Below are 26288 nucleotides of genomic sequence, written 5' to 3'. Positions count from 1 at the left end.
AGGTTCATGGGACTACATTCGTGGACTGGGTCATGAACCCCGAACGGGCAATAAGTAGCACTTCCCAGGAATACGGGCAGAACACCGATCTCAATCCACGTCATCCACGGCAGATGAACCTCTCCCCCAAAAGTCTCTCGGTGTTCTCTGATTCGCTCGCCAAAGGCCCCCCAAGACGCTGGTGCTTTTCCGCCGCGGCGCCATACCGACTTTTAGTAATTCCACCGGCAGATCTGTCACTCTATCTACTTTTCCGTACAAGTGTCTACCACTCTAATCCTAAGAGCACCAATCACAAGCGTTGTATCAAGCGTTACCATCGTCATTTGCCAACCTTGTTTTTAAACTACGCTGATCCCCCGCATCTCGTTACCCCGTGGGGAGTCTTGGCGTGGGAGCCGAGTTGCATAAAAACCAGCATCTGCTTCTGTCTTGACTCCAGAATCTTACGAAAATTCTTTATAATTATTGATTGAAAGATTCTCAGCGAAAATGGCGACATCAATTGCCCAAAGCCCAGGTGGTCATGACCACAAACCCGACGACACAGCGCGCAACGAGCATATTGAACGTGCGCTTGACAATGTTGAGTCGAGACCAAACGATGACGCCATATTTTCCAAGTTTCCCAAGATGGACAAGGTAGATGAGTTTGGAGCGCATGCGAAAACGGACCCGAGAGAGATTGCGCTTGTGAAGAAATTGGACAAGTACATTCTCGTAAGCATTCCAATCCAGTGATTCTTCGTTGGCTCTGACTGGTGATGTAGCCTATGCTATGGTTCATGTACCTATTCAACTACCTCGATCGCAATGCCCTCGTCAATGCGCGGCTCAATTCCCTGGAAGAGGATCTTGGTCTTGTTGGGACGCAGTATAATACTTGCGTTTCGATTCTGTTTGTCGGGTACATGTGAGTTCACTTGCCATCATTTCCAGAAATACTAGCAGCTAACGCATCTAGTGCCGGTCAAGTCCCAAGCAACATGCTCATCAACAGAGTCAAGCCATCTTGGTACATGGCTGGCTTCTGTCTCGCTTGGTCTGTCGTCAGTCTAGTGACTTTCTTGGCGAACAGCTACGGTAGTATGGTTGCGCTTCGTTTCATCCTCGGAGTGACCGAGGCCCCAGTGAGTATCGCAATCCAAATTCGAGAATTACGCCTGACCTTGCGCAGTTTTATCCTGGAGCTTTGTTCATTCTTAGCATGTTCTATACCCGCAAAGAACTGGCTGTCAGACTAGCTATCTTCTATACGGGTAACATGATAGCTAGTTCCTTTGCGGGACTTATCGCCGCTGGAGTCTTTGCTGGTCTTGACCAAAAGCATGGTCTGGCTGGTTGGCAATGGTATGCAGCTCATACAACATTCGTTCACAACGCTCATCATAGTAAACCAGGCTCTTCATCATCCAAGGCGCGTTATCAATCCTTACCGCAATCCTAGCCTTCATCTTCCTCCCAGACCATCCCCTTACCACGCGCTGGCTCTCAGAAGAGCAGCGACAGCTCGCATATAACCGCATCTACACCGACACGACAGACGTTCGTGAAAAGACAAGCGTATGGATCGGTCTTAAAGAGTCCGCTTCTGATTGGCGAACATGGGCACTATGCCTCATGTACAATCTTCACCTCTCATCAGTCGGCTTCCAAAATTTCCTCCCGACCGTTATGAGGACTCTCACCGACAGCAACACCATCGCTCTAGTCCTAACGTGCCCGCCATATCTCCTCGCCGCTGGGATCGGAATCGCCATGGCGTGGACGTCAGGACGCTGGAATGAGCGCACGCTACACATCACCATCTGCAAATGCATCGTCATGGTCGGCTTCATCGTCGCTGTTTCAACCCTGAACATAGCAGCCCGGATGTTCAGCATCTACCTCTTCGTCGGGTTCAGCTTTGGTATCAATAACATCATCCTTGCGTGGATCAGTGCAACAGTCGGACAGACGAGCGAGAAGAAGGCCGTGTCTCTTGCGATTTGCAATACGTTTGGCAATTTGGCTCATGTGTATACGGCGTATTTGTGGCCTTCTTCTGATGAGCCGCGATATACCACTGCTTGGGTTTCTAGTATTGCGTTTTCGCTTGGTGTTGTTGTTATTGCGTGGGGATTGAGGTTTCATTTGAAGCACTTGAACAAGAAGACGAGGAGGGATCATCCGGAGGTTACGAACTTTTATGTTTATTGAAGGCTTGGCGTCGTGAGCATTATGCATATTGTGCATATTGTGCAACCTAAGGCTGATAGTTATGCATCTTTCACAAATAATGTCGGGATTTATTCGGGAATGGCCTTTTGCAAACCAAGCCGGGGATTTATCTTATCTCATCTCAGTGACGTCAGGTTTGGGACGAGACGCGAGAAGAAACGATTAAGCAGAGAGACGTGACTCAAGGGAACAAGCAGATCACAACGCATCTAGATGGATCCACGTAGTAAAACACCAACTCCATGCTCAATTCTAAAGTGCAACGCTATACTGAAATCTATGATGCTATGCTAATTCTAAACCATATATTGAATCGTCCGTCTCTGCCGTCTCTTCTCCTGCTCCTCCCTCTCCCTCTCATCATCCTCTGACGAATGATCGCCAGAAAACACAGCGAACTCATTCCTCGCCAAAACAGCAGGCGGGATCTCACCAGGCAGTATTCCGTTCTCGTCGACAGGCCTGCTGAAGCGATTGAACGCGATGAAGTTGTCTTCATCAGCGGCGATCGCGTTGACGGGCGTCGCTGAGGTGAATGACTTGCGGCGGATGGAAATGGCGTCGTCTTGGATGGGCTCAACGCCTCTCTTGCGGTAGACAAAGTCTAGAAGAGGGATTGAAAGGCCGTGCACGACGATAGAGAAGAAGACGAGGAAGTAGATGACTGGACCGAGAGCAGCCAGAAGATCGCGCTCTTCTTGGTCTGCGTCTTCAGGATGAGGAAACAAGTGCTTCATGTGCTCAAGGTAGAAGACGGCGCCGACACCAATAGGCCCGAAATAACCCATGAACAGCGCCTCTTTATAATCCTTGACAACAGCAGGCATGGCCTTGTACAGTAGCAAAATGGCCGGGATGCGTCGGAACGCAAGGACCATGAAGCCAAGAGCGATAAGTCTGGGCACCGTAACGCCAGTGCCGTCGGGGTCGTGGAACGACTCCCAGGGAAGAACTATGCCGATGAACATGAAACCGCCAAAGTTGAGCAGCACGTCGATGCAGTGGTTGACTTCGTCGTGGCGGCGATGCGTCTCGGCGAGGAATTCGCCGTCCCAGTTGAGCATGTTGCCAGCGACGGTGCAGGCGACGAGATCGTTTGTGCCGATGGCGCCTGTCGTGCCGATGATGAAGAGGCCGAGAGCTGCGGGGAAGAGCAGATAAGATTCTTCATCGACCCATCCTCTGTGAGTTGTATTGTCAGCATGTTTTGTTAATTCTTGATGGATAGTTTGAGACTTACCGACGCATCGCGTACTTGATGGCCTTGCATGAGGTGAAACCGACAACAGCGCCGTAGGCGATACCCATGGCGACGTAGTAGAGCCAAGTCTCAACAACCCAGTTCTTCATAGCTTCACCAATACCACCACCAAGACGTCCAACTTCTTCACTGGCGCGTGCAGCAAGGTGCGCGGCCTCAGCACCGCTTTGCTCAGGATGCTCGTATGCATGTCGCATCAGGTAGACGGCAAGCATGAGAAACGGGAAGCCTACATCTGTCAGTTACTTGCTCCGCCATCGCGACAAGATGAACATACCGAATCCGTCATTGGCACCAGCTTCAGATGAGATGATCTCTCGGAGGTGTCGAGGAACATACTTGTCCGCAAAAGGACCCTTCGCAACAGCTTGTGAGAGCACAGGGTCGGTGCATGTAACGCATGATGCAAGGGCCAGCGCAGCAAGAAGACTAAGCTTGGGAACAGTGGCTAGAATGCAGCCGGTCGTCAAAAGCCACATGAGGGTCATGATTGGCAGCAGGCACATGAGTAACTCTTTCCAGCGAGTCACGTTGTACTTTGCCGGCAGCGAGTAACCAGCGATGACGAGCTGAACACCAATGACAACTCGCATCAGACCCTAAAAAGTTCAGTCACAGGGCGTTGTAGCAGCATCGGTGTTACTTACCAGAGCAATGTCCTCAGTCTGACCAGGCTCTGCCGAACCCCATCTCTCACTATCGAGAAACTTGGCTGAGACTGGTCCAAGAATGATGCCAAACACCATCGCAGGCACTGCGCACCAACACCATCAGTGACCATTAAGAAACATAGATCAGTATAACTTACAAGCCTCTCCAAGGTACCATGACTGCTTGATCTTGACAGAAATGATACCATACAATGCCATGAAGCCACCTGCGAAAACTCTGTCAGAATGCCAAGGCCCGCCAAGATCTGGGCAAATCACCACCAAGAAATGCCCAGGAAGGAATCGTACTGACCCAAGACTCCCAACACGATGTTGAGCTCACTGAGGTTGAGGACCGGCATTTTGGCGTCAAGGATGTATGCAGAATCACGTAACTAAATGTTTGGATCCAGAAGTATATAGTCTTCAGGTCTGCCGGTTTCTTGGTTCACTTGTCTGAAGAAATACGAATTGGCGAGGTGTTGGTGATGGTGCTGTAGGCTTGATGACGGAGAGGATTTGGGCAGGATGTGTACCAGACACTATCCAGAGAAAAGTCAACAAGCCTTTCGAGTACAAAAGCTCTTCAGCAGCGAGTATGTTCCTCACCAACAGAACATAAGAGGCAAACAAAAGAGAAAAGGCAGCGCAGAGTCAGGTGAGGTCAGAAGTAAGAATTTCTACAATAGTGGCGTTTAGGACACAGTATGTAGGGCGCGGAAAGCTTTTTGTACAGAGAAGAACGCGGGGGAGAGAAAAGCTAGATATCAAGTTTAAAGCTAGGGACGGGAAAATGCCTCAGACTTTCTTTCTAAACAAAAGCCAAGGTTTTATTGACGGCAGAGAACAAGGGGAGATGATGAGAGACAGTACTAAAACATGAGATCTGCGTGGGTGATTCAAGCAGGTCAAAGCTACCCAGGGCGGAAACTAAAAACAGGATATCGAAGGAGGTTGTAAGCCAAGACAGAGAACAGGTGCTCGAGTGCTCCACTACCGCCGCGGAAGAAGGTGAGGGAAAGCCTGTCAATGGACTCCGAGGGAGGAAATACACGCCACCTGCCATTATGTCAGGCGCTTTTTCCGCTCCGAGAGTAGAAGCTGCGGGATTTCTGATTCCGATGCCGATATCTAGCTGAATCGTCCGCGTTTACAAATGGGCGCTAATCTTGAGGCTGAACGCTTACGACGATTCGATCATCTCTTCTAACGCGTAATGTTTTTAATCAGCCTCAGCATTTGTTGTAATCAAGATTAAAAAAAGAAACAGCTACCGCTCAGATAAATAAGATCGACAGTGGAAAAGAAAAGAGAGCGAGGGATGGGGAGACACAGGCCGCTTCACAGTCGTAAGCCCCAAACGGTGGCCAAGTGCACCAAGACCTTGGCTGTAAGAATGATTCGGCCAAAGCGAATCATGAGCATATGAGGGAATGGCCAAGTCACCTGGCCAAGATATTGCAAAAGGGGGCGGCTTTCTTGGCTCGAGGTTGGCGGAGTATTGAGATTGGCGCTTGGCGCTTGGCGGCTACTTGGCGTTTAAGGTTATTTGTTAAGCATGCTCGCGTTATGCTTATTTAAAGTGGACTTGTGGTGCCGCCAAGCAGAGTGCACCAACAAAGAATGCGAGGGCGAGCAGGTGATGTTATGGGAAAGTCGGGAGACTCGGAGGCCGGTGAGCTTGGCTGCTGCTTATGTGTCGTGTCTTGTAGGAAGCTGGGGAGTGCTGGGCTTTGTTGCACGAGTTGTTAGACTGACTCATGGTGATACCAGCCAGGCTGAAGATACGAAAATTGGTGGCGGTGATAATCCCGTTGCAGGCTGATTTAGAACACTATTAACAGAATTCCAGATACACCCTGGATACCGGCAAGATAGCAGAATTCCTTTGCTGATGAAATCAGGTAATCTGTCTTTGTGTTGCTGATGATCAGTGACTCAGAATTTTCAAGGCAGAAGATTTAGGGTAAATGACATCAAAGCTCCATTAAAGAATGGATAAACCCATCTTTGCCATTCCCAAACTCGCTGATCATGATAATATCCTGTTGAAATAAATTGAGTGGCAAGACGAATTGCTCAAAATGTTCACCAAGCTGACTGGAGTAGACCCGTAGATAATTGTCATTCCCGATCGTGAAACTGCTGTCGTGATCACCAAACATGACTAGTCTGGCTACGAGCTGCGGCGGACTCAGAGGCGGAGCGTCGCTGATCGGCACTTCCGCTCCGCTCAGCGTAAGTTAAATCATTATGTGGATGAATGTGTCCGCGAGCCATGGAATAAGCTTGACTCAGTTCACGAGAGGAAAAGATAAGCAACTGATAAGAGGAATGGCCGCTCCGCTGTTATTCCGCTGAGACGGACACCGTTATCGATAACCTGCCAAGAATTTCATGGTTTTATCTAATCGATAATGTTTTCAGATAGCCTTATCTAGTGAGAGATTGGCGGACTTATTCCATTGGGAGGCATGGATTAAATGTACAACCAAAATATCATTTCTTGACTTTTCGAATTGAAGGTCTACACACTGCTAATCCGTCGCACGATGTAAAGGTTAAGATATTAGCTCAATGGATATCATTGTCTGCTGGTAAACATATATAATAGACGTTTCTTGACTTTGTGCGGAGCAGAATTCTGGTCAACTGCTTTGCTCGCTTGTATTTAATGCGGTGACCTATTGCGAAACTCGACTACCCGGAAGAAGCCTTCCATTTCAGCATGCCCGGTGCAGAACAGAGGTGCGCCCCGCTCCACCATAATTACGACTGATTACGTATTTCAGTGGTTATCTCAGCCTTCACAGCAGTGAAGCTGTCAACATGGGGCGGCCTCCAGTCAAGAAAGCTCGCAAATTGCACGTAACTACAATAAAGCATGAAAGAGAAGGCTTGAAGTGAAAAACTCGCGTATACCTTTCTTTCCACTGTATTCCACCAGTGGAAACAGGACCAGATAAGGGGATTCGGTTAATTGTCTGCCATTCTCTTTCAAAGACTGAACGCTGAATTGCGCGCGTGGAACTTGGAGGAGTGATCGTGAATGGGGCTTTGACAATTCGATGAGATGGCACGTGCGGCGTTGGCCAATGAACTTATGACGCGCGGGAAACGTGAAAGTGGCATGCGATTCTTCTGCCTTCATGTCCAGGATGGTTACGACATCCGGACGACTGTCTCCTTTGCAGACTTCGGGTGAGCTCCAATGGCTCAACGGCACGTCTCTTTTTGGGATACTGATCCTGTCAATGTAGAGCAAGCCCACCAAGCCACATCTCCAACTCTTCACAATCTTCTCTCCCTACTGGCCTGACAGATCGAGGCTCTGTGCTTATTTCGGTGACAAAGACTCGAAGATACGAGTAGATAATGACGGGATCTTGTAGCAAAGGGACGCGCTGGAGACTAGGGCATCAGCCCCAAACTTAATATTACTTAACCGAAATCTTCACAACGACCATTTGGCCAACGAGGTGGCACACTGAGGCGCTCGTGATAGTTTTAAGTGGTGAATGTCTAATCTCATAGGTTGTACGACCCAAGGAATAGAACCTCAAGATAGTGTCACGAAGTCATGTATGCAGAGCTTGTCTCCCGGCCCAACAGAACTAGTCAGTGCATAATGGTCAGAGTTAATACATTTCTACTCGCCAATTGTACGTGATATCTTCTTGGGCAACTGTGTTGGGTAGCTGGTATACTACCCGGACTGAGTTTGATAAGAGTGTTATTTTGAGTTGATAGACCCCACAGCTGATGGCTCACACCACGCGCCTCGCACGTAATAATCACAGCTACTTAAGGCATTGCTTCCTCCCCTGTCCGAAAGAAAGGAACTCAGAACCTTGTCTTCGTCAGGTATTCTCCCCCACATCACTTTTCATTCCCAAATTCTCCCCGACCCAGACATCTAAAGTAAAGTCCACACTGCTTAAAGATGTACCCCAACCTACTCTCCCGGGGCATGCTCGTCCTCGGGTCCTTGGGGTACGTCGCTGCGACAAACCCTGGCTGCGTGCATCCCTGCATCCAGCTTCCCCAAGGCCATCATGAACCCTGGCTCTGCCCCGTCGGAATCCCCAGGCCTAGTCACCACATCGGTAAATGGCCTACTCTAGAGGAAGAAAACCTTGCCAAGGCGCTCATCGGCCCTGTCACCAAGCAAGATCCTTGCGGCTGGCAATCTGATGGCAAGCTCTGCAGAGCCTCTCAGAACGCTCATGTCACCCTTAGCCTCATTTCTTCAAATCCTCTTACCGTCAAGGTCAAAATCAGCAACCATGATGCCTACCCAATCACCTTTTGGACAAGGTACTCTCCTCTCAGCCAGTATGCCTTTGACTATGAGTACTTCACGATCACCCCCCTAGGTCATCATTCTGTTGATGCTACGGCTCAAGCACCTCCGCCAGCGGGGTACAGGCCAGAAACTGCACCTGAACTTTCTGTCATCTCCCCTGGCGAGGCGTTGGAGGCAGACATTGTCTTGACCAACCCGAACCATTTCTTCCATAAGATGGTGAAGGAAGGTGGTGACATTGAAATCGGTATGTCGGGACAGTGGAATGGCTTCTGGGCTGCAACTGCGCCTGAGGTTATGAACAGTGATCTGGGCTATTCCTGCAACAACATCTGGAGCAGCCTGGGCCTCACTTGGTCTGCGCAGAACAAGCTGCTGCTACGCTTTCCTAGGCAGCATTATGTCTCCTCGGAGCCGTCCTATTCTGTCCCGAAACATGGTGCTGAGCCTGAAACTAGTGCGGGTAATGAGACTACATATGGCGATAAATCGTCACGCGTCGGTTCCGACGTTGCAGATGAGACGGAAAAAAGTTCAAGCATAGAGCAATCTGAGTCTACGAGTCCAAAGGATGACGCGAAGCCTGTTAGTGGACAGCTAACCACTGAACCGCCAGCTGCCAAGTCCCCAGCAGGTGAATCGCTACCAACTGAGTCACCAGGACCGGCTATCCCAGAGGATCCAGCTAGTGAGGAGCCAAGCTCAAATAGTGCCTCACAGCGTGTTGCGGAAAAGGTCGCCACTACACCTGAACCGGCTGAATATGGCCGCTCTGAGGAGGGGCCCAAATTGACAACAGCTACGCAAAGCTGGAAAACAATGGCCTCTACTTCCACCCAGCCAGGATCTGCCCGCTTAGAGAAAAGGGATTGCTGTCCACCAGATGAAAAATGTCCTCATTGCGACGGCGAAGGCCCTTACAAAGAGGGCTGCGAATGCAAGGCTGATTAGAAACTGTCTGATTGTTCCTTGTATGTTGGAGGCTAGTGGTGTAGTCTAGCAATCTATCTAGAGATCCCGTACGAGATCGATGGTTTTAGATGCTAGCGACGAAGAGCTGCAATCGGGACCTCGTAGACGGCAGAGGGAAAGAAGATGGCATGGCTAAGAGAAGGAAGGTTAAATAGCTAAACTACGTCACCTGAAGAATATTTAGCCTCGCCGAAATACAAAATTCAGAACATCAATGCCATGTTCTCATTCATCACCTGTGTTCGCAGCCTAAAGTTAAGCCTCATAGGCGGCAATCACCTACATGAGACTGCAGGACATAGCCAATGAGACCTATCATATGATCATGTCTCATAACCCTATGAACGCGAACTTCAATAGGGTCAAGGTCTATAATGAACTTTGGGGGATGGATGTAGAGCGAAGATGTGAATGTAGAATTTGCAAAAAGAAAACACAAGTAGATAGAAGTCCAGAAAAAACATCCCAATAAGATGGTTTATAGGGATCGTTCAAACGAAAGCTTGTTTATTCCCCCAATCACCCTTCTCCATACAATTGTCTTCAGCATGATTGCAAAACCAAGACTGCGCGAAGTAAAAGCTAAACCCATATCAGATTCTAACAACTGGCTACCGGACTTCTTCGGGAGCTGTATACTGAAGCCAGCAGAGAGTTAGTACACACATCCACGCATAAGCAAGCGTCATGGAGTCTTTGCCATGTCGACAACGAAACTATGTTTATCCATGTGACGGAAATTCGAAAGTGACCTTCATTTACAGGAAATCTACGACGACCCCAAGCCATTTCACTTAGCAGCGAATTCCTATATATATTGCGTCTTATCCCAGGTTTGAGAAGAACAGGTCTTGATTCTTCACTCAACAAGACAGCTATCTCATCTCACACCTGCACTCAGCAACCTTTTCAATCACAACCATCATCCAAGATGCATTTCCTCAGGAAGACTATCTTGGCCCTTGGCCTTCTTGGCTCTCTTACTTCCGCCTCCCCTACTCCGTCTCTCACCACCTCTGTCATCTCCCGCACATCTATTGCCCCTCTTGCCACTAGCCAAGCTGCCCTCAACGCAACAAAGATCGTCCGCCGTCTTGAATACAAGAATGCAATTCCCGTCCCTGAACGTGATGAAGATGATCACTGCGTTGGTCACACTAAGAACATCTCCGCGCTCTCCAGACAAGAATACCTGGCCTTTGAACTCGTCCCCACCAGCTGGAAGTGCCCCGATCCCAGCATCTGCCGTGAAGACATGAGGTACCTCACCCCCAGAGTCCACGAGGCCGTGCAGAACGTCCTCGTGTCCATGAAGCAAATCAATACTCAACCCATCACCATCCAAGTCACCATCACCAACAACGGCACCGGCCCCATCACCTTCTGGAAGGACTTGTCTCCCATCGGCAAGCATGCCTTTGGTCTCGGCTACTTCCACTTCCATACCGAAACCGAAGGTGTTGTGTTTGGCGAGCGTTTTCTCGCGGATGCTCACGGCTACCGACCGGGGTGTTATAGTGACCTCTTCGAGCTTAAGCCTGGTCAACGTGTGAGCAGAGTGATAAAGATGCCTAATAGGCCGCACTCTAACGAGGGTAAGGCGTGGAACGACATGCTCGACTTGGCCAGCAATGTCACGGTGTCGATGTCGGGAAACCGGTATGGTATCTGGGCGGGTACTAAGGATGAGGTCATGGCAACCGATATGGACTGTGACTCATTCGGTTTTAACTTCTGGAATGATCTTATTATTCCGTGGGTGGCGACATTCCCCAAGGAGTTTCAGACGTTCAGCGAAAAGACAGGCCTTGCCATGAAGCTTTATGTGTAATCAACTCGGTACATATAATCCGAATCGCAGTATTTGACATCATCGCGAAAGCCAGACTTGTTTTTTCTGTTTCTTCGACTTGGAAAATGGATGAAATAAAATTGTGATTGCAAATGGTGGGCCATTTTCCCGTGAACCGTAGTTTTGCCGATTCTAGACCGTTCCCTTGGCCGCCCCCTTTTCAACCTCATTTTAAAATCCCTTGCGTGAATGACATTAATCTCTGGGCCCCCCATCACGTGTATTAAAGTTTATTTCAACTTCATCTATGCCAATTAACATCTGTGGCGTCGTTTCCTCGGCGTTTTCTATGATAGTAATCCCGTGTGGCTCCTCGGCCTAGCGTGGAGAGATCATTTGGAGCCATGTTCAGAATCTGCCAGCGTCATCCATTCACTAATTGATTAACCTACTCTAGGGCACCACCACTGGACACGAATAGTATGGTGATGGCCTGACTGTCCAGGGGTGGATTGACGAGTGGATAAAGTTAAGCTCAGTGGAATGATAGACTATATGACATGACAGATGGTGTTGCGATTCATTACAAGGGCTGATGACCCATTTGTCGACAATGCAGCCTGTTCCATACCGTATTCCCACATTGTTGTTGTGGCACTTCCTCGCTTGAAAGGTCCGCCTTATAGTATAGGCGCATGGAATTAAAGAACTCTTTATGAGGTTCCTTGAGTAACAAAGCATGTTCCAAGCCCGTATTCCCAACATGCTGGGCTTGATCAGTGTCAGTGTCATGGTCCAGTAGCGATTCAGTAGACCTGCCCTGCAGCGAAAGGTCACAGGTGGTGCGGCTCACAAGATAAGTCATCATCGAAACCAGCTTGGTCAGTAATTCTAGCAAAGTGATTTGGATACAGGTTCAAGCAAGCCGAGCGGCTGAGCTATGAATACACCTAAGGCAAATGCATGATCGAGTTTCTCACGTCTGGACACTAGAAGCAGTTCAACTACACGGTTTCTGTTTTATCCTTGATGTTTTGCTAACGCTAGAGTGATTATTCCCAAATCATGTTTTAGCTAAGCCTCAAGGTCTCAGATATACCATACCCCCCATTCCTCATTCCTCAGCGTCTCAACCCAACGATCAGTTCACTTGCTGCAACAACAAAAGCCTCTGCTTCTCACGCTCCGCCTCAAGTTCCGCCTCATACTTTGCCCAGCACTTCTTGCAATCTCTCCAATTTCCAAACGCTAGTGCTCCAACCTCGTAGCAATCTGATGGGTCGCACTTTGCAACATTTTTATCTACGGCTTTCTGGCAACGGCTCACGCTAACCTCGTCAGGGAAGTCCTCAAGGCATTTTTGGCATTTCTTCCTAATGATTCTGATCTGACACATGATTCCGGTTGTAAGTTAGATAGGGAACTGTTATTGGTGTGTAATAATAGCGAGGGAGATTTGAGAATTCGGTGGTATAACCTTGAGGAAATGGAAAGAGACTGCGAGTCTGCGTAATGTTATATACCTGAGATCTGAAGTAAACTAATCACTGGTATATGGCATTTAGTGTCAGAAACCATTTTATTTTGGCAACAGCTCTGAAATGAATCTCAAACAAACAGGATCGTGTCATCAAGAGCTTAAGGTCTCACCCAAGCAAACACAGCATTATTCCGGCCACAAACGCGTTTCTGAATCATTCGCATTACTGGCAGAGCTATCAGAGTTGAACGACGTCGTTTTAAGGTTGTGGATTAAAACGATTTCATTTCAAATTTCTGCAGGGAAGTTCCTCAAGATTGAGATTAATCCATCTGTGACAGGCGATGTCAGACAAGCAGGTTCCAGAACGCAGCCATGCAAATAATTGCCCCGCTGCCCCATAGCGCTGAACCCAGCAATGCAAATAGCTGGATTTTGCTGTCGGCGGTTTTTAATCAGGGGAGACCAGCATCACGTTGAATGGAATGTTGAATGTGACGAATTTGCTGCCGCTGAATTGCCAGCCGAGCTAAGTCAGATAATTATTTGCAGGCTTTTGCGACCGTAGACCGATGATTGAAAGGTTGTTGTGATTGAGTTGGTAGGGGGAGCCCTGATGCCGACAAAACGGGAACCGGGTTTTCTGTTAGTGTTGGGCTAAGGATTCTAGCTTAGCTGACTATCGACTCAGGATCCACATTGAATCAATATTACACTGACACTATTGATGACTCAGTGCCAAAGCTCGAGACACCCAGCGCTCAGTCCGCAAATCATCACAGCCTGTCGATTGGACCGCCGTAGTATTGAGAACATGGAGTTGGAAAATTACAAGTTCATTGAATCACTCTCAATATACTATGAACCATAGACCGTCACTCAAGCAATCCATCTGAAGTTGGGGTTCTTCCAGTCCAGGTCCTGAATCTCCTGCTGCGACAAACCAGCCAATTCAGCTTCAGCTGATCTACTAGCCCGCTTCCGGTTATCGCGCTTGATCCACCAAAGAGTCGCGGCACCAAGCACAAGAATCGTGCTCGAAGTGGCCAAGTTTAAGCCGTTGCCGATGGGATAGTTGGGCGCGTCACTCTTGACGAAGGACCAGGTGGAGATGAGTCCGCCGATGTTACCAAACATGACTGTGAATAGTTAGTATCTTGTCAAAGGTGAAGGTGACGAACGTACCGTTTGTGCCAATCGCTGCACTGCGCGCTGTGTCGCTGAGAACATTGGCGCTGATATGAGAATTTGTCAAAGGCGCCAGTGCAAACGCCGAACTAGCAACAAGGAACGTAGCACCATATCTCGCATGCCCGTTCGTCGTGCCCAAAAATATGGCATAACCAACCATGACCATCGGCGCACAAAGAATAATAAAGATCTGCCTCCTATCAAACTTGTAGCTGATTCCCGGAATAAGCACCGTGAAAAAGGCGCCGACGACATATGGTGGCACAGTGAAGAGCTGTTGGGAAATAGTTGTTCGCTCGGGATAAATCGTTCGTACAATGGTGGGCAGGAAGAAGGCGAGGCCTTGAACGGTGATGTTGTCGAGGAGGAAGATGATGGCTGTTGACAGCGTGAGGGGACTGCGGATTCCGGCGATGATCTTGGCAGTGTCCATCTTGTCGAGGACTTCGGTTGTGCCGAGACGTTCGGCCTTGATGCGGTTGAGGGCGAGGGCTTTTTCTTCTTCGGTGAGCCAGGCAGCTGATTGGGGACGGTCGGTGAGAGTGGCTGAGACTCGTTAGCGATGGGAGAGGTCATGAGAAGCAGGAAACTTACCGAATGAGATGATGGACAGGCCGACGGTGATGATACCTTCAATGGCTACAGGAAAGTCAGTGTTTGATCATGCTGTGAGAGGTGAGAAGACTTACCAAAGATCATCTCCCAGCTGGTGAACCGACCAAAGTTAGGAAGCTTCAAGATCGCCGATGCCAAAAGGCCACCAAACGCCCCAGCCAGCGGCGCCATAACGATATACAACGACAGCCGAAAGGTAAGTTCCGATCGTCTGTACCATCGCGACATATAATACGCAATACCAGGCAACATACCAGCCTCAAAAATACCCAAGACAAATCTCACACCACAAATCTGATGAACATTCGAGACAAACGCAGTGAAAATAGAACAGAGGCCAAAACCCAATGATGTCAAGGGGATGAACCATCCGGGGCCCATGTATTTGCAGAGAAGGTTGGCGGGGATCTCAAAGACGATATAACTGATATAGAAGACTGATAGGACGAGGTTGTAGTCGTTGCCTGTGAGACCGAGATCTTCTTCCAAGCCTGCGAGGCGGGCGTTTCCTGACTCGTGTTAATTTTAGAGATTCAATGAGTGAGGAAGAGAGCGCGTACCGATATTGGCGCGGTCAATAAAACAGAATAGATAGAGTAGGCAGACGGTCGGAACGATCATCCAGTCAATCTTTCGGCGCAGTCGAGCCTCTGCTTTGGGATCAATGTAGAACTGCGCATTCTCAATGCTGCAGATCGTGAGTCAGCGCGTGGGAGTCTAATTGAGTCAGTGAACGGAAAACGCGTACCTCTCCACAGTCGCGCCGGGAGTCTCGGTCATGTTAGACGCAGTATCAGCGCCATTCTGCAATTTCTCGTTCTGCGCGCTGGTATCCATCTCGAAGCGATGAAGGTGATGATGCAGAAGAAAAAGTGACCAAGATCGGCATCGGTCTCACCCCCTTTATACCCAATCTCTCGATCAACTCACCTACTCAGTGCTAGTGCGAGCGGGGTTCTTATCGGATCCGGGGTACTGGAGTTGGCCGTTTTACCTGGGGTACAGAAAATCTAAAATCTGGGGGAGGACGGAAACTCTCAGCAGCTGCCGGCATATCATGTCGGCTTTAGAGGCGCTGTGATTGGGTGGAGGGAGCATTAGGGTTCCCCGCGGAGATTGCGACTATGCTAAGGTGAGACTTGGGGCCGTGGGGGGTGAGTGCTGATAGGTTGGTGTTCCGAGGAAGATGAGTTGGAATGCGCTGCCTTCCGAGGGATGATGCTGTGCCCAGACTGGTCTTTTTTATTAGAGTGATGCGTAATGCTAATCTGAGTGTTTATTTTGATGCTTGTTTGGTGGACCACGTGGTTGGGAGGGAGGTCTGGATTCATCTCGATTGAGGGATCGGACCAGTCAGATTCGCTTCCGGGGGCGGTCTGGTCTGGGGTCGTTGATCGGCATGTCTGCCTTGGAACAAAGGGCTTGGGTTTGCTATCCGAGGAAAGCAATAATTCTAACGGATAGGGGATATAACACGAGAGATATCATGTGAAGGAGAATGAGTTCCGTTATTGGTGAAATAGTCTTTTTTCACGAATTGCGCATTGGCATGCCTTTCTGTGTCTGGCAAGTCAAAGACACTCTTGACTAGGCAGCCCGACGTTGTAACGCTTGGGAGGAAAACATCTCACATAATCAAGACAAAAGAAAAAAGCAGAATATTTTAGAGTAATTATTGAATAAGAACCATTCCCTTATTCAACGAACCAATTGTCCAATTGCACAAACAGGAGGAGGATGGTTGCTACCAGCCACTGACGTGCAGGGTAAGTTGCCAACTAAACGTTGGCCGATGGGAAACATGAACATGGCGGGTGCGATAAGGATCGGGATAAGCTTATCTCAGCCCCTGTGTTTTCTTCACTGACCTCATTGGCCACCTCACCTCAGCAATCGGGTAATTATTTGACCCGTTCACTAAACCACGATGAGACGCATTCAAGGCAGCCTCATATTAATCTCAACATTCTCATTCCCGAAATATACTATTGCCAAAATGGAGATTAGATTCAAGGTCCAAAAAGCTCCTACAACTCCGAAACCTCCCCTGAAAAACAACACCCAGCCCTCAACTCTCGCATTCGTCCAAGTCAACCCCGCCAAAAAAGACAAAGCAGCTCAACGAAAAATCCGCCAACATGTAATGAAAGACATAGGCCTCTCCCGGCGAATGGGTACAGTCCGCACACCCCATCCAACAAGCGAGTCGATCTTTATTCCGACATACTGGGGCGACGCACAAGTCTGCTATAATTTCCGACGATTATTTCGGGCCATGGATATGGTGTCGGAAGGACTGCTATCAATAGCTATTGTCGACCCTGTTTTGAGATTGAGGCAGAAAATTACCGCGACGTTTGAGAGTCCACCGACTGTGGAAGAGATTCAACAGTATACTGAATCGTTGAGCTTGGTGAGGGAGGGGATTGAGGTGGAGAGTAAAGCTAGTGAGAATGCTGTTATTGGGACGATTATCTGTCTGGCGACTTTTGATGTGAGTCGCTGCCATGGTGTTGAAGTCTTACTTTAGCTGACGAGATAGATGCGCGCTGGGAATTCGGAATCTTGGATGGTTCATATGGCAGGGCTGGAAAGGATAGTTGACATGGCTGGGGGAGTTGAAGAATTGGACTCACGCCCCGCTATCCGACAATCTCTGTTCATGTAAGTCTCTTGAACTTCCTGCTCATCAAACTGACTTACTAGCATAGCTGCGATCTCCTGGGCTCAATGGTAGAAGACGCGGAACCGAGATTTCCTCTACCTCGAGATTTACCTACTTTGCCTGAAGCTACCAGGTCAAAATATTTACAAAAGCTTCTAACGTCATTGAGAAGTGATGAACGACCGAACCAGGAACAAATTGCTGTCATCGATGGTGCCCTCACATTGACGAATCAAGTCGCCATCTTCCTCAATGAAGTATGGCTCGTGAGCCCATTCGCGCTCGATCTCCTCATTCCAGTCTGCGCTCTCGCACACCAAGTCTTATCGCTACAAAGAAAGATCTCTCTGCCTAAGCGAAAAGGAATTTTAAATGCAACATCTACTGAAATCCTCGCAGAGATAGTGCGCATCTCATCTGTTTGTCTGTTCGCGTTGGTCATGACACAATCATCTGGCGATGCACTATACATTGCAGCAAGAAGAAATAATTCGGTTAAACAACTTATGGCGCAGTTAGATGACAAGTTCTGGAAGGGAAAGGAGGAGCTGCAACTCTGGGTGTTGGTTATCCAGGTCTGTATGGGAGTTGGTTCTTCGAAGCCCTGGTATCTGGATCAGATTACACGGACCATGTCACGCATTCGGCTACGATCATGGGAGGACTTGATGAATTGTTTACGGAAGGTGGTATGGATTGAAAAAGTTTCGCCGTTAGAGATGACTCATCTTCGGTCTGATATTGGAGAATGGCTATCCTAGTACGCGTAACATTTTACAAGCTAATGCCAACGCCTAGTAAGTTACACCACCGTTAACACCAATATACTGCCCTGTGATCCATCGAGACTTCTCCTGAACCAACAAAAGAACAGCATCACCAATATCCTCGGGCGTTCCAGGGCGACCAGCAGCTCTAGTGATATCAACCTCCAACTTCATCAACTCATCCTCCTGCCCCTTAGGATAAAAGTCCGTCCTCACAGGACCTGGAGCCACTGAATTGACAGTAATACCTTTGCTACGACCGAGCTGTTCATATTTCTCAGTATCTATCAGACAGAGGGAATATGTTGGGGTACTCACCTCTCCAGCCCATGTCCATGTCAAGTTATCAAGAGCGGCTTTGGAGGCTGCATACGCAGAGACCGCGACGTTTCCTCGCTTGGCGTTGGTGGAACTGATGTTGATGATACGACCACCGGGAGGCATGTGAGCAATAACGTAGTGGACCGTGTAGAACGCTCCGAGAACATTGAGCTGGAAGACTTTGGTCAATTGCTCGACATTCGGTTCATCAGTAATAGGACAAAAAAATGCAGTCGCAGCATTGTTCACTACAGAAGTCAGCTCCGGAGAATGAGTTTGCACGAGAAACCTACCAAGAATGTCAATATGATCGGTCGCAAACCCCTCAAGGGTTTTATCGACGAGATACTTTGCTCCTTCGGTAGTATCGACTGAAGCTTGAATAGCTATGGCTTTTCCTCCTGCCTCACGAAGCATGGTACAGACGTTCTCAGCGCGATGCTTGGAAGAGTCCGAGACGTAGTTTACTACGACTGAGGCACCGTTTCGAGCGAGGGCGAGGGCAATACCAGCGCCGATGCCGTTTTCACGACCTGAGCCGGTTACGATGGCGACTTTGCCTTGGAGAGTGAGGGTATCGGGCATGGTGCAATTATTCAAAAAGAAAGAGTTTGAGGTTATTTGAGGCTTGTAAAGAAGATGTAGAGATGTTAATACTGGGAGATCGCTGGTCATTTATACATCTCAAAGTCATATCATCATCTTCTGTCCGGATGGCCAAGTCGGACTCCGACGGGGTACTGTCTAAGACAAGACATCACGGTAGCCTATCATTGACTCTGAAAAAGTTCGTCACTGAGTTCCCGAGTTATCCGCTGGCAAAGGCTAGGTTGTTGAGTTGAGAATTTCCTAATTAGGAAAATGGTGTTTAATGCCCCACCGTTCTCTGTGGACATGCATACCCAAGTGACCACTAATGATGTGAAGTCTGAAGCTTGAGAAGCAGAAGGATTGCTTTGACCTCGTTACGCGTGATGCTTTTAGAACTTGAGTTTTGATCATAGCGTGGTTTCGTTGTCAGAATTGGGCCGGCTGAATAATGCAATTCTCAACAACGCCGACGCGACGATACTGAGTCAATCATCCAAATGAGTTTTGTTATGCATGGCTAACGTTTACTGGAGTGCCCTATTCCATACCAGTTGCATTTGGCCGGACTTCGGGAGAAATGTATGTATCATCCGGTTCCTTGACTCAAGTACCCAGTCTCCTAATCGTTTAGACAAAGTTCCAGAGACAGCGCAGGACTGGTGACTGCATACACGTCAAACTTGTATACTCATGACATCAGACTTCGTGGGCTGGAAAAGCAGTACATGTTTGGTTTAGATTGTCTAACGATCGATAATGGTCGAGTGGGAAAGGAGCTGCTCATCGAATTTAGCGGCGAAGGCCCGCTTGGTATCTCCGCCGAGATATGAGGCCGTCCACTGCGGAAAGGTTGTAGATAGTTCAAGGGCTTGTCTAAGACTCATATTATAGACTATCCACATAGAAGACTGCAGATACGATATCTGTGATAAGGGTATAAGAGGTTGTCGTACAGTAGAGGTCCGTGATTGCGACAAAAGACGTTACAGAGCCTGATGCAATTGACGAAAGGCTACTGTGACCTTACATGTTACCAATTTAATTTGGCAAATCGATTTTATAGTCTATTGTCCAGTCGCAAATTGTTGATGAACCTGTTGTACTTTTGATCTTGCGGCGTAAATTTTAGAGCCGAGCTCGGGCCGGCATCGGAGACCATCCCATTTGACTACAAGTGAGCTCCAGATCGCATTTTCTCTTCATCGTATCAACAGAGAAAAACTATAAGGCGACAAGACAAAGCTCCATAAGATTAGGAAAAGAAAAAAATTAGGAGACTTCTCCAGTTAGGCAGGTAATGCACTAAGTTGTCTCATTCGGGATCATATTGCATAATGGTGTTCTAATGAATATTTCTATTTTGACCCGGGAGGGCATTTTAGCTCTTATGATCTATAAGTAAAAGATAAAATCTAGTGCCCGTTGACACCGTTTGTGCCATTTGTACCGTTGGTTCCGTTGAGTGCATGGCCCTGCGTTCGGACGTCGTGAATTGCTTTCGCGACATACTGCACGTTTCTCTTGTTTACTACTAATCGTCAGAAATCTCATTCTCAGAAAAACAAAGGCAAAAATCTTACATCCAGAAATAGAGATACGGCCTGAGTTGAGCAGGTAGATGTGGAATCGCTCACGAAGAACCTTGACCTCGAAGGGAGAAAGACCAGTGTATGAGAACATACCGATCTATAAGGTCAGCATTTACTGACTGTCAATTTGTAGATCGTCTGACTTACCTGATCAACAATATGATTCCATGTCCCAGGCGTCTCCAACCTCACCAACTCATCATAAAGAGCCTGTCGCATACTCTTAATCCGACTACTCATAACCTGCAGATCCGCCATCCACGCCGCGGTCAACTCCTCACTATCCAAAACCGTCTTCACAATCGTAGAACCATACTTGGGCGCCATCGAAATCTCAGATCGGAGCAGGTATGATAACGTCGAATATGCGTTGTCGCGAATCTCCTTGGACGGCTCCGCGAGAACAAGATGAACGGCGCCTGTTCGGTGGCCGTACAGACCAAAGTTCTTGGAGAATGACTGCGCGACGATCATGTCGGGGCGAGGCTGCTGGTGGTAGAAATATCGAATCGCCCATGCGTCCTCGGCGGGAGATCCGGATGCGAAACCTTGGTAGGCTGCGTCAAAGAAGGGGAAGAGCTGTTTTCGCTGACAGACTTCTGCGATGGCCTTCCATTGCTCCTTTGTGGGATCGAGACCAGTTGGGTTATGCGCACAAGCATGCAACAGAACAGCATCGCGTGGCTGAGCTTGCTCCTCCAGCGTCTTGATCATGCCCTCGAAATCCAACGAACAGTCCGATTTCTTGTAGTACGGGTACAATCTCGGCTTCATACCAACAGACTCCCAGATCATATGGTGGTTAGCCCACGTCGGATCCGACACCCAGATATTCTGCGGTCTCAAGTAATCCGCCACGAACCTCGCACCGATATGATTCGCTCCGGTGCCGGAGACAGTCTGAACACTCGCGATACTGAGATCATCCTGCTCGGCAAAGATCAAATCCCTCGCAACTTTCAAAAACTGCTGATCGCCCTCAATGGGCAGATAATCATGTCTCGTGAGACTAGCCTCATCGAAGAGCTGCTTCTCCACGCGGGTGACTACATCCAAAGGCCATGACTTGCCCTCGTCGGTGCAGTAGACGCCCACGCCGAGATTGACGCGGTCGGGAGAGGCGTCGGCGCGGTAGAGGGCGAGGAGATCGAAGATCTCGTCGGTTGGTTGCGCGGGGAGGGATGAGAAGCACGAGGGAGACATGATGGGCTTTTGGTAGATGGGAAGTGATGAGGCGGTGGAAGAGGATCGGAGGAGGGAAGTGGGTATTTTAGTCCTGGGGGGCTTTTCAGGGTAGGGCTAGTTTTTTTAGCGGTTGATGGGCGCCACTTGGAAAAAATGGGTGAAGTGTTTGTCGCTAGCTTTCGGGTTTCTTTGTCGGCAGCCGTCAGATGATGGGAATAATATCTGCTAGTTGACTGAACTGGCAAATCAGAACTACAGATGTCGAGCTCAATTGGGGACAATGGTTGCAGGTCCGAACGATTTCGATTGAACGACCGGACGAGGGCTGATACAACTCGCATCACTTAATATGTTTGGTATCGATATTCTCAACCATTCTATAGTCAATGGCATGTCGTCCCACCGTAGACAACATAACAGAGTTCCCAAGCCTTTGCTGTCTCGAGATTGGCTGCAAAGTGAAGCATCCAGCAAGTGCTAAATTAACCGAATCCAGACTAGCCTCAGGTACACCGAGTGTTTATCCCCGAAAGACCAATCATGTCGCTCAATTGGTCATACATGGTTGCATTGAATGACAACCGCTTTGATGAGAGATTGATGAAAGATGATCAATGCGACTTGATTGGTATTGAGTTTTGAGCCATGCAACGTTTGTGCGCTGTTAGTAAGGGGGCAAAAATAAAAGGGGAGACTTGGCTGAGACGACGCCCGGATAATTCATGGTCCGTTGGGCGTTTTAGAAGTCAAAACTTCGGAGACGCCGAGTGGCGGTTCAATATTTTGTTACAGAAAGAGGAAGCATTGAATGGCACTGAAAGAGAAGAATTGCTTCTAATAGTAAGAATGTATGTATTGCAGACTCGTGAATAGTAATTGTGTCTAATTTCCATATCTGAATGCAAGTACGGAGTACGTACGTGGCTTGATTCAACTCAATAGCCTCGAGTCTGCCTCGGCACTTACGCCGGGACCATAGCGTTTCAGTTGCAACACTAACAAGACCAAACAAGACCAAACCAAACCAGGCGAGTAAATGCTTCGACCCACGTAACGTACGCACTGTCAATGCTTGCGCCTCCCCCAACCTCAGGCATCAATAACAATTTTCCCTTTCTCAATTTCTTCCCAAAACAGCCGAGATCTCATCCTCAGCCGAGACAATCCGACCCATCCATTCCTTCACCATCTTAATCATTTTTAATATTCACAAATGCACTCATTATCACTATTATCTTTATTCACTCTTTTCTCTTTCGCGCACGCTTCATACGTTCAGTTCAAGGACTGCAGTGTCCCATCCTCATCAGCATATTCATACGACCCAAACAGTCTCGACGTATATCTAGACGAGCACAGCAATGGAACAACGACCCTTAGTCTTGGAATAACCGGGAATTATCCCACGATAGCATCGTGCCACAGATCATTACTCGATAACGCCTCTGTCGAATTGAGCCTGGAGGCGCTGGGCGGGACGACGCGCTACAATGGCGAGATTCAGAATGCGACGTGTCGGACTAGGGAGTTTAAGCAGATCAACATGGTTTTCTACATGCAGTATCTCGAGGTTCTTTTCAGGATAAAGGATCCGAAACCGCTGGCGGCGTATGAGTTTGAGATTAACATTGATGCCCCGGATCATTTCTCAGTGGCGTGTCTCAACGGGTTCCTGACGCCGGATATTGGATACACGGTCCAGGAGGTTTCATTCTGGATACCGGCGCTTACGTTTATTCTGGTCGTTTTAGCAGCTCTGTGGAGAGAATGGTATAATCTGGTGCATCCATTACGAGAAGATGATGAGTCCGGGCAGGAGAGAAGTATAAGTCGAGCTCATCTCACGCGCATCGCCGATTGTCTTGCATATATCCAATTCATCTTTTTTTCCAGCGCGCTCAGCCTCCGACAGCCTGGATTTCTCCAACCAGTAGTCAGTTCGATGAGTTGGTCTACGCTCATGACCCGACGGGGTATTGTTTGGAGACATTCGCTGTATTATGGTATTCGCGACGGGATCCACGAGATCAATGGGACGTTTGGCGGGACTTCAGGGCTAGAGCACATGACGCAGGTGATGGGGGCTCCAGTGACACAGGAAACTTGGACTAACATTGCGACGCTGGCTGTTGTCATTCTCGCGCTGCTGTACGCGGTAATTCAGGCTGGGCTTCATTTGAGATGGACGCGCGATTGGTTTCAGCAATCAGGGAGATGGATGATTGACAGGTCTTCGAAACCGCACAAGGCTACGATCTGGGTCGCTTTGCGAGTCTACCTGAGTTATCTACTTCTCCCGCTTACTGCTTGGACAACATATCAACTTGACAGCGTCAGCTTCCGCCCGGTTTACTACACGATTCTCGTCATCGTGGTGGTTGCTCTGTTGATTATTGGGTGCTGGTGGGGAATGTCGCGTAGTCCTCAAGACATGGGATATTTACTGGTCGACAATCTTCACAAGCAGACGCCGGAGGAGCCTTCGCAAACGCAGGACTATTACAGCTATGTCACGTTCATTCTTCTTTTCGCTCGAGGCGTTATCATCGGCGGATTACAGCGTTTTGGGACTGTGCAGTTGTTTTCGCTCATGGCTTGTGAAGTCATCCAGCTGGGCTTTCTCGCTTGGGTCGGCGCGACATCTCAGATGCTTTCAAAGCCGGTTTTGATCGCTGGTGCACGACTCTCAGCGCTTCTTCTCTGTCTCGGAATGATCCCTGATTTGTGGACTCATATTGCTGCGAGTGCGCTTGGTTATGTGTTGCTAGCATTCCATGCTCTGTTCTTAGTTGGAATGTTTCTTGCTCCTTCAGCCTACGAGTCTACCCGTCTCGGCCTTACTTGTTACACTGAATGGCAGACTCCCCAACAACCTGCTCGTGATTCTTCACTCGAGCGACCTCAGGTATGGCACCACCACTTCGATCGACTGGTGCAAAACACTGACTCTTCCAGGTTTACGGCCTTCGCCAACTCTCAAGACGCCCAACAACAAGAACAGACCTAACGAACCAAAGCATCATGGATCACGACAGAAGCAGCAGTCTATCAAGCTCAGCAAACTCGTCCTCCGACTCCGCCAACAGATCTTCTCGCGGTTCAGAGCCCGTATCGCCCGAACTTCTCCGGACATACTTCCGCTCTCCCCGCCCCGAAAGATCTGTATCAAGTCTCTCTCAATTCGACTCACCACGGCCCGAGCGCTGCGCATCACGCTCTTCACCGCGCCATCAGCATTTTCCGTCATTTGACACCACACGACCATCAACAGTTTATGAGAATCCTACTGAGAGGAATTCTGTCGGTTCGAGTTTAAGTACGGATAGTGGAGATATTGGAGAGCAGCCTTCTGCATGGTCGGCGATATTACCGTCGAATACGAATGTAGATTATTCGTTTAGGGAAACGGATTTGTATTATGTTAAGCCGAGGGAGGTGTCCTTTGGGAATTCTGGTCAGGCTGATGATGGCGGGGGACAGGCGTCAGGCTGGGCGGGAAAGCTCAAGTTTTGGTCATGATAATCTATGTAATACTTTTTCTTTGTCTCGGTTGGGAAAAAGGGTAATGGGAGCGACTGAGATTCAGGAATAATATGCTTAATGAACACTGATTCATAAGATAGCTTTGCGCCCTGAACATTCGCGCTGGAACGAGGTGAATCTGGGACCTATGTCAGCATGATGGACTGGATCAAACCGCTGAGGCCTAATTGATGGCAGTGACTGGGTGAGAAACATAACTTGTCAACTGGCTGTGAGTCGACGCAACGAATCACCACGCATCATGGCTATAAATGAGAGGAAACCTCCTTGTAGACTGGGACAACAAACCATTGCACCAGCCATAAGATAACCAACCGATACGACGATCCCAAAAACAGAAAGCCAAGACGCAGAAATGACGAGGATACTCCACGAACTCACCGAAGAAACTGAATTCTGGGAATGTCACCAGACAAAAGGTGACGGCAAGACGTGCTTCAAGATTAATGAAAAGGAGGATAAGGTATGTATGGCGTGCAAGGCGAGGCGGGACAAGGGAGATAAAGCTGTCGATAAAGATGGCCTTGAGATTGGGGTGCTGAACAAGGTTGAAGGCGGAAAAGAATTTTGGGAGTTCAAGAACTGAAGGTGGTCGGACTCCGGTAAAGTGAATCAATTATTCAGCGAGAGATTGTCATTCAGAACATCGACTTTGCGCTGTGATTAGCACACCTGGCCTTACCCCTGTGAACATTCAGAGGTGAATGTAGCTGATATGTGATGCATGCTAGAATAGTTGACTGCGCGTAGGGAAGCATTTAGCTGAATCAGCTCAACGGGGCACTGTTTCTGACAGTGACTTGAGACTTAGAGACCTTGGAGCATGGATACAAAAGTGGTGGAATCGTCTACAAACTGAGGAGGAAAGAAAACAAAGCACACTGACAGCTGAAACTACAACATCGAATCCACATTAAACCACCAAATTCCCACCATGACAGAGACATACGACAAACCTCCCGAGACAATGCTGTTCTGGAAGTGCAAGCAAAGGATAGCAAAGAAAACGAAATGCAATTTTCTCAATAATAAGGGAAACATGACTTGTCACGGCTGCCATTCCAAACGGGACAAGGGAGACATCGCTCTTGATCAATACAATCGCCAAATTGGTATCTTGGTGAAGGTGGAAGGGGCGGA

The 26288-nt window shown here is 48.5% G+C and overlaps 9 protein-coding genes across 9 annotated transcripts; 5 read left to right on the top strand and 4 right to left on the bottom strand.

The window, feature by feature from the left end:
• Window positions 1-492: 492 nt before the first annotated feature.
• On the top strand, window positions 493-2199 carry FMAN_06683 (uncharacterized protein; the record flags this gene model as incomplete). Its single annotated transcript, XM_041826504.1, has 5 exons — window positions 493-720; window positions 771-913; window positions 965-1130; window positions 1178-1350; window positions 1401-2199. 5 exons carry the CDS (start codon window positions 493-495, stop codon window positions 2197-2199), a joined length of 1509 nt encoding a protein of 502 aa, XP_041677561.1.
• A 317-nt stretch (window positions 2200-2516) lies between these two features.
• FMAN_06684 (uncharacterized protein) lies at window positions 2517-4493 on the bottom strand (the record flags this gene model as incomplete). Its single annotated transcript, XM_041826503.1, has 6 exons — window positions 2517-3402; window positions 3461-3710; window positions 3759-4080; window positions 4129-4235; window positions 4290-4358; window positions 4445-4493. 6 exons carry the CDS (start codon window positions 4491-4493, stop codon window positions 2517-2519), a joined length of 1683 nt encoding a protein of 560 aa, XP_041677560.1.
• Window positions 4494-8074: 3581 nt separating this feature from the next.
• Window positions 8075-9388, top strand: FMAN_06685 (uncharacterized protein; the record flags this gene model as incomplete). The annotated part of the gene is made up of 1 exon (XM_041826502.1): window positions 8075-9388. The coding sequence occupies one exon, from the start codon at window positions 8075-8077 to the stop codon at window positions 9386-9388; it is 1314 nt and encodes a 437-aa protein (XP_041677559.1).
• A 952-nt stretch (window positions 9389-10340) lies between these two features.
• FMAN_06686 (uncharacterized protein) lies at window positions 10341-11240 on the top strand (the record flags this gene model as incomplete). The annotated part of the gene is made up of 1 exon (XM_041826501.1): window positions 10341-11240. One exon carries the CDS (start codon window positions 10341-10343, stop codon window positions 11238-11240), a length of 900 nt encoding a protein of 299 aa, XP_041677558.1.
• Window positions 11241-13560: 2320 nt separating this feature from the next.
• FMAN_06687 (uncharacterized protein) lies at window positions 13561-15324 on the bottom strand (the record flags this gene model as incomplete). Its single annotated transcript, XM_041826500.1, has 6 exons — window positions 13561-13820; window positions 13867-14418; window positions 14467-14511; window positions 14562-14996; window positions 15048-15175; window positions 15236-15324. 6 exons carry the CDS (start codon window positions 15322-15324, stop codon window positions 13561-13563), a joined length of 1509 nt encoding a protein of 502 aa, XP_041677557.1.
• A 1159-nt stretch (window positions 15325-16483) lies between these two features.
• FMAN_06688 (uncharacterized protein) lies at window positions 16484-17913 on the top strand (the record flags this gene model as incomplete). The annotated part of the gene is made up of 3 exons (XM_041826499.1): window positions 16484-16981; window positions 17030-17151; window positions 17199-17913. 3 exons carry the CDS (start codon window positions 16484-16486, stop codon window positions 17911-17913), a joined length of 1335 nt encoding a protein of 444 aa, XP_041677556.1.
• A 33-nt stretch (window positions 17914-17946) lies between these two features.
• Window positions 17947-18825, bottom strand: FMAN_06689 (uncharacterized protein; the record flags this gene model as incomplete). The annotated part of the gene is made up of 3 exons (XM_041826498.1): window positions 17947-18183; window positions 18238-18488; window positions 18534-18825. The coding sequence occupies 3 exons, from the start codon at window positions 18823-18825 to the stop codon at window positions 17947-17949; spliced, it is 780 nt and encodes a 259-aa protein (XP_041677555.1).
• A 1418-nt stretch (window positions 18826-20243) lies between these two features.
• Window positions 20244-21623, bottom strand: FMAN_06690 (putative aspartate aminotransferase, cytoplasmic; the record flags this gene model as incomplete). Its single annotated transcript, XM_041826496.1, has 3 exons — window positions 20244-20359; window positions 20412-20517; window positions 20568-21623. 3 exons carry the CDS (start codon window positions 21621-21623, stop codon window positions 20244-20246), a joined length of 1278 nt encoding a protein of 425 aa, XP_041677554.1.
• A 1195-nt stretch (window positions 21624-22818) lies between these two features.
• FMAN_06691 (uncharacterized protein) lies at window positions 22819-25124 on the top strand (the record flags this gene model as incomplete). The annotated part of the gene is made up of 2 exons (XM_041826495.1): window positions 22819-24510; window positions 24561-25124. The coding sequence occupies 2 exons, from the start codon at window positions 22819-22821 to the stop codon at window positions 25122-25124; spliced, it is 2256 nt and encodes a 751-aa protein (XP_041677553.1).
• Window positions 25125-26288: the final 1164 nt, after the last annotated feature.

The sequence above is a fragment of the Fusarium mangiferae genome, assembly GCF_900044065.1.
Source record: "Fusarium mangiferae strain MRC7560 genome assembly, contig: FMAN_scaffold002, whole genome shotgun sequence".
Lineage (NCBI taxonomy): Eukaryota > Fungi > Ascomycota > Sordariomycetes > Hypocreales > Nectriaceae > Fusarium > Fusarium mangiferae.
The sequence above is the reverse complement of the archived record's forward strand: the minus strand, read 5'-3'. Positions and strand labels throughout refer to the sequence as shown.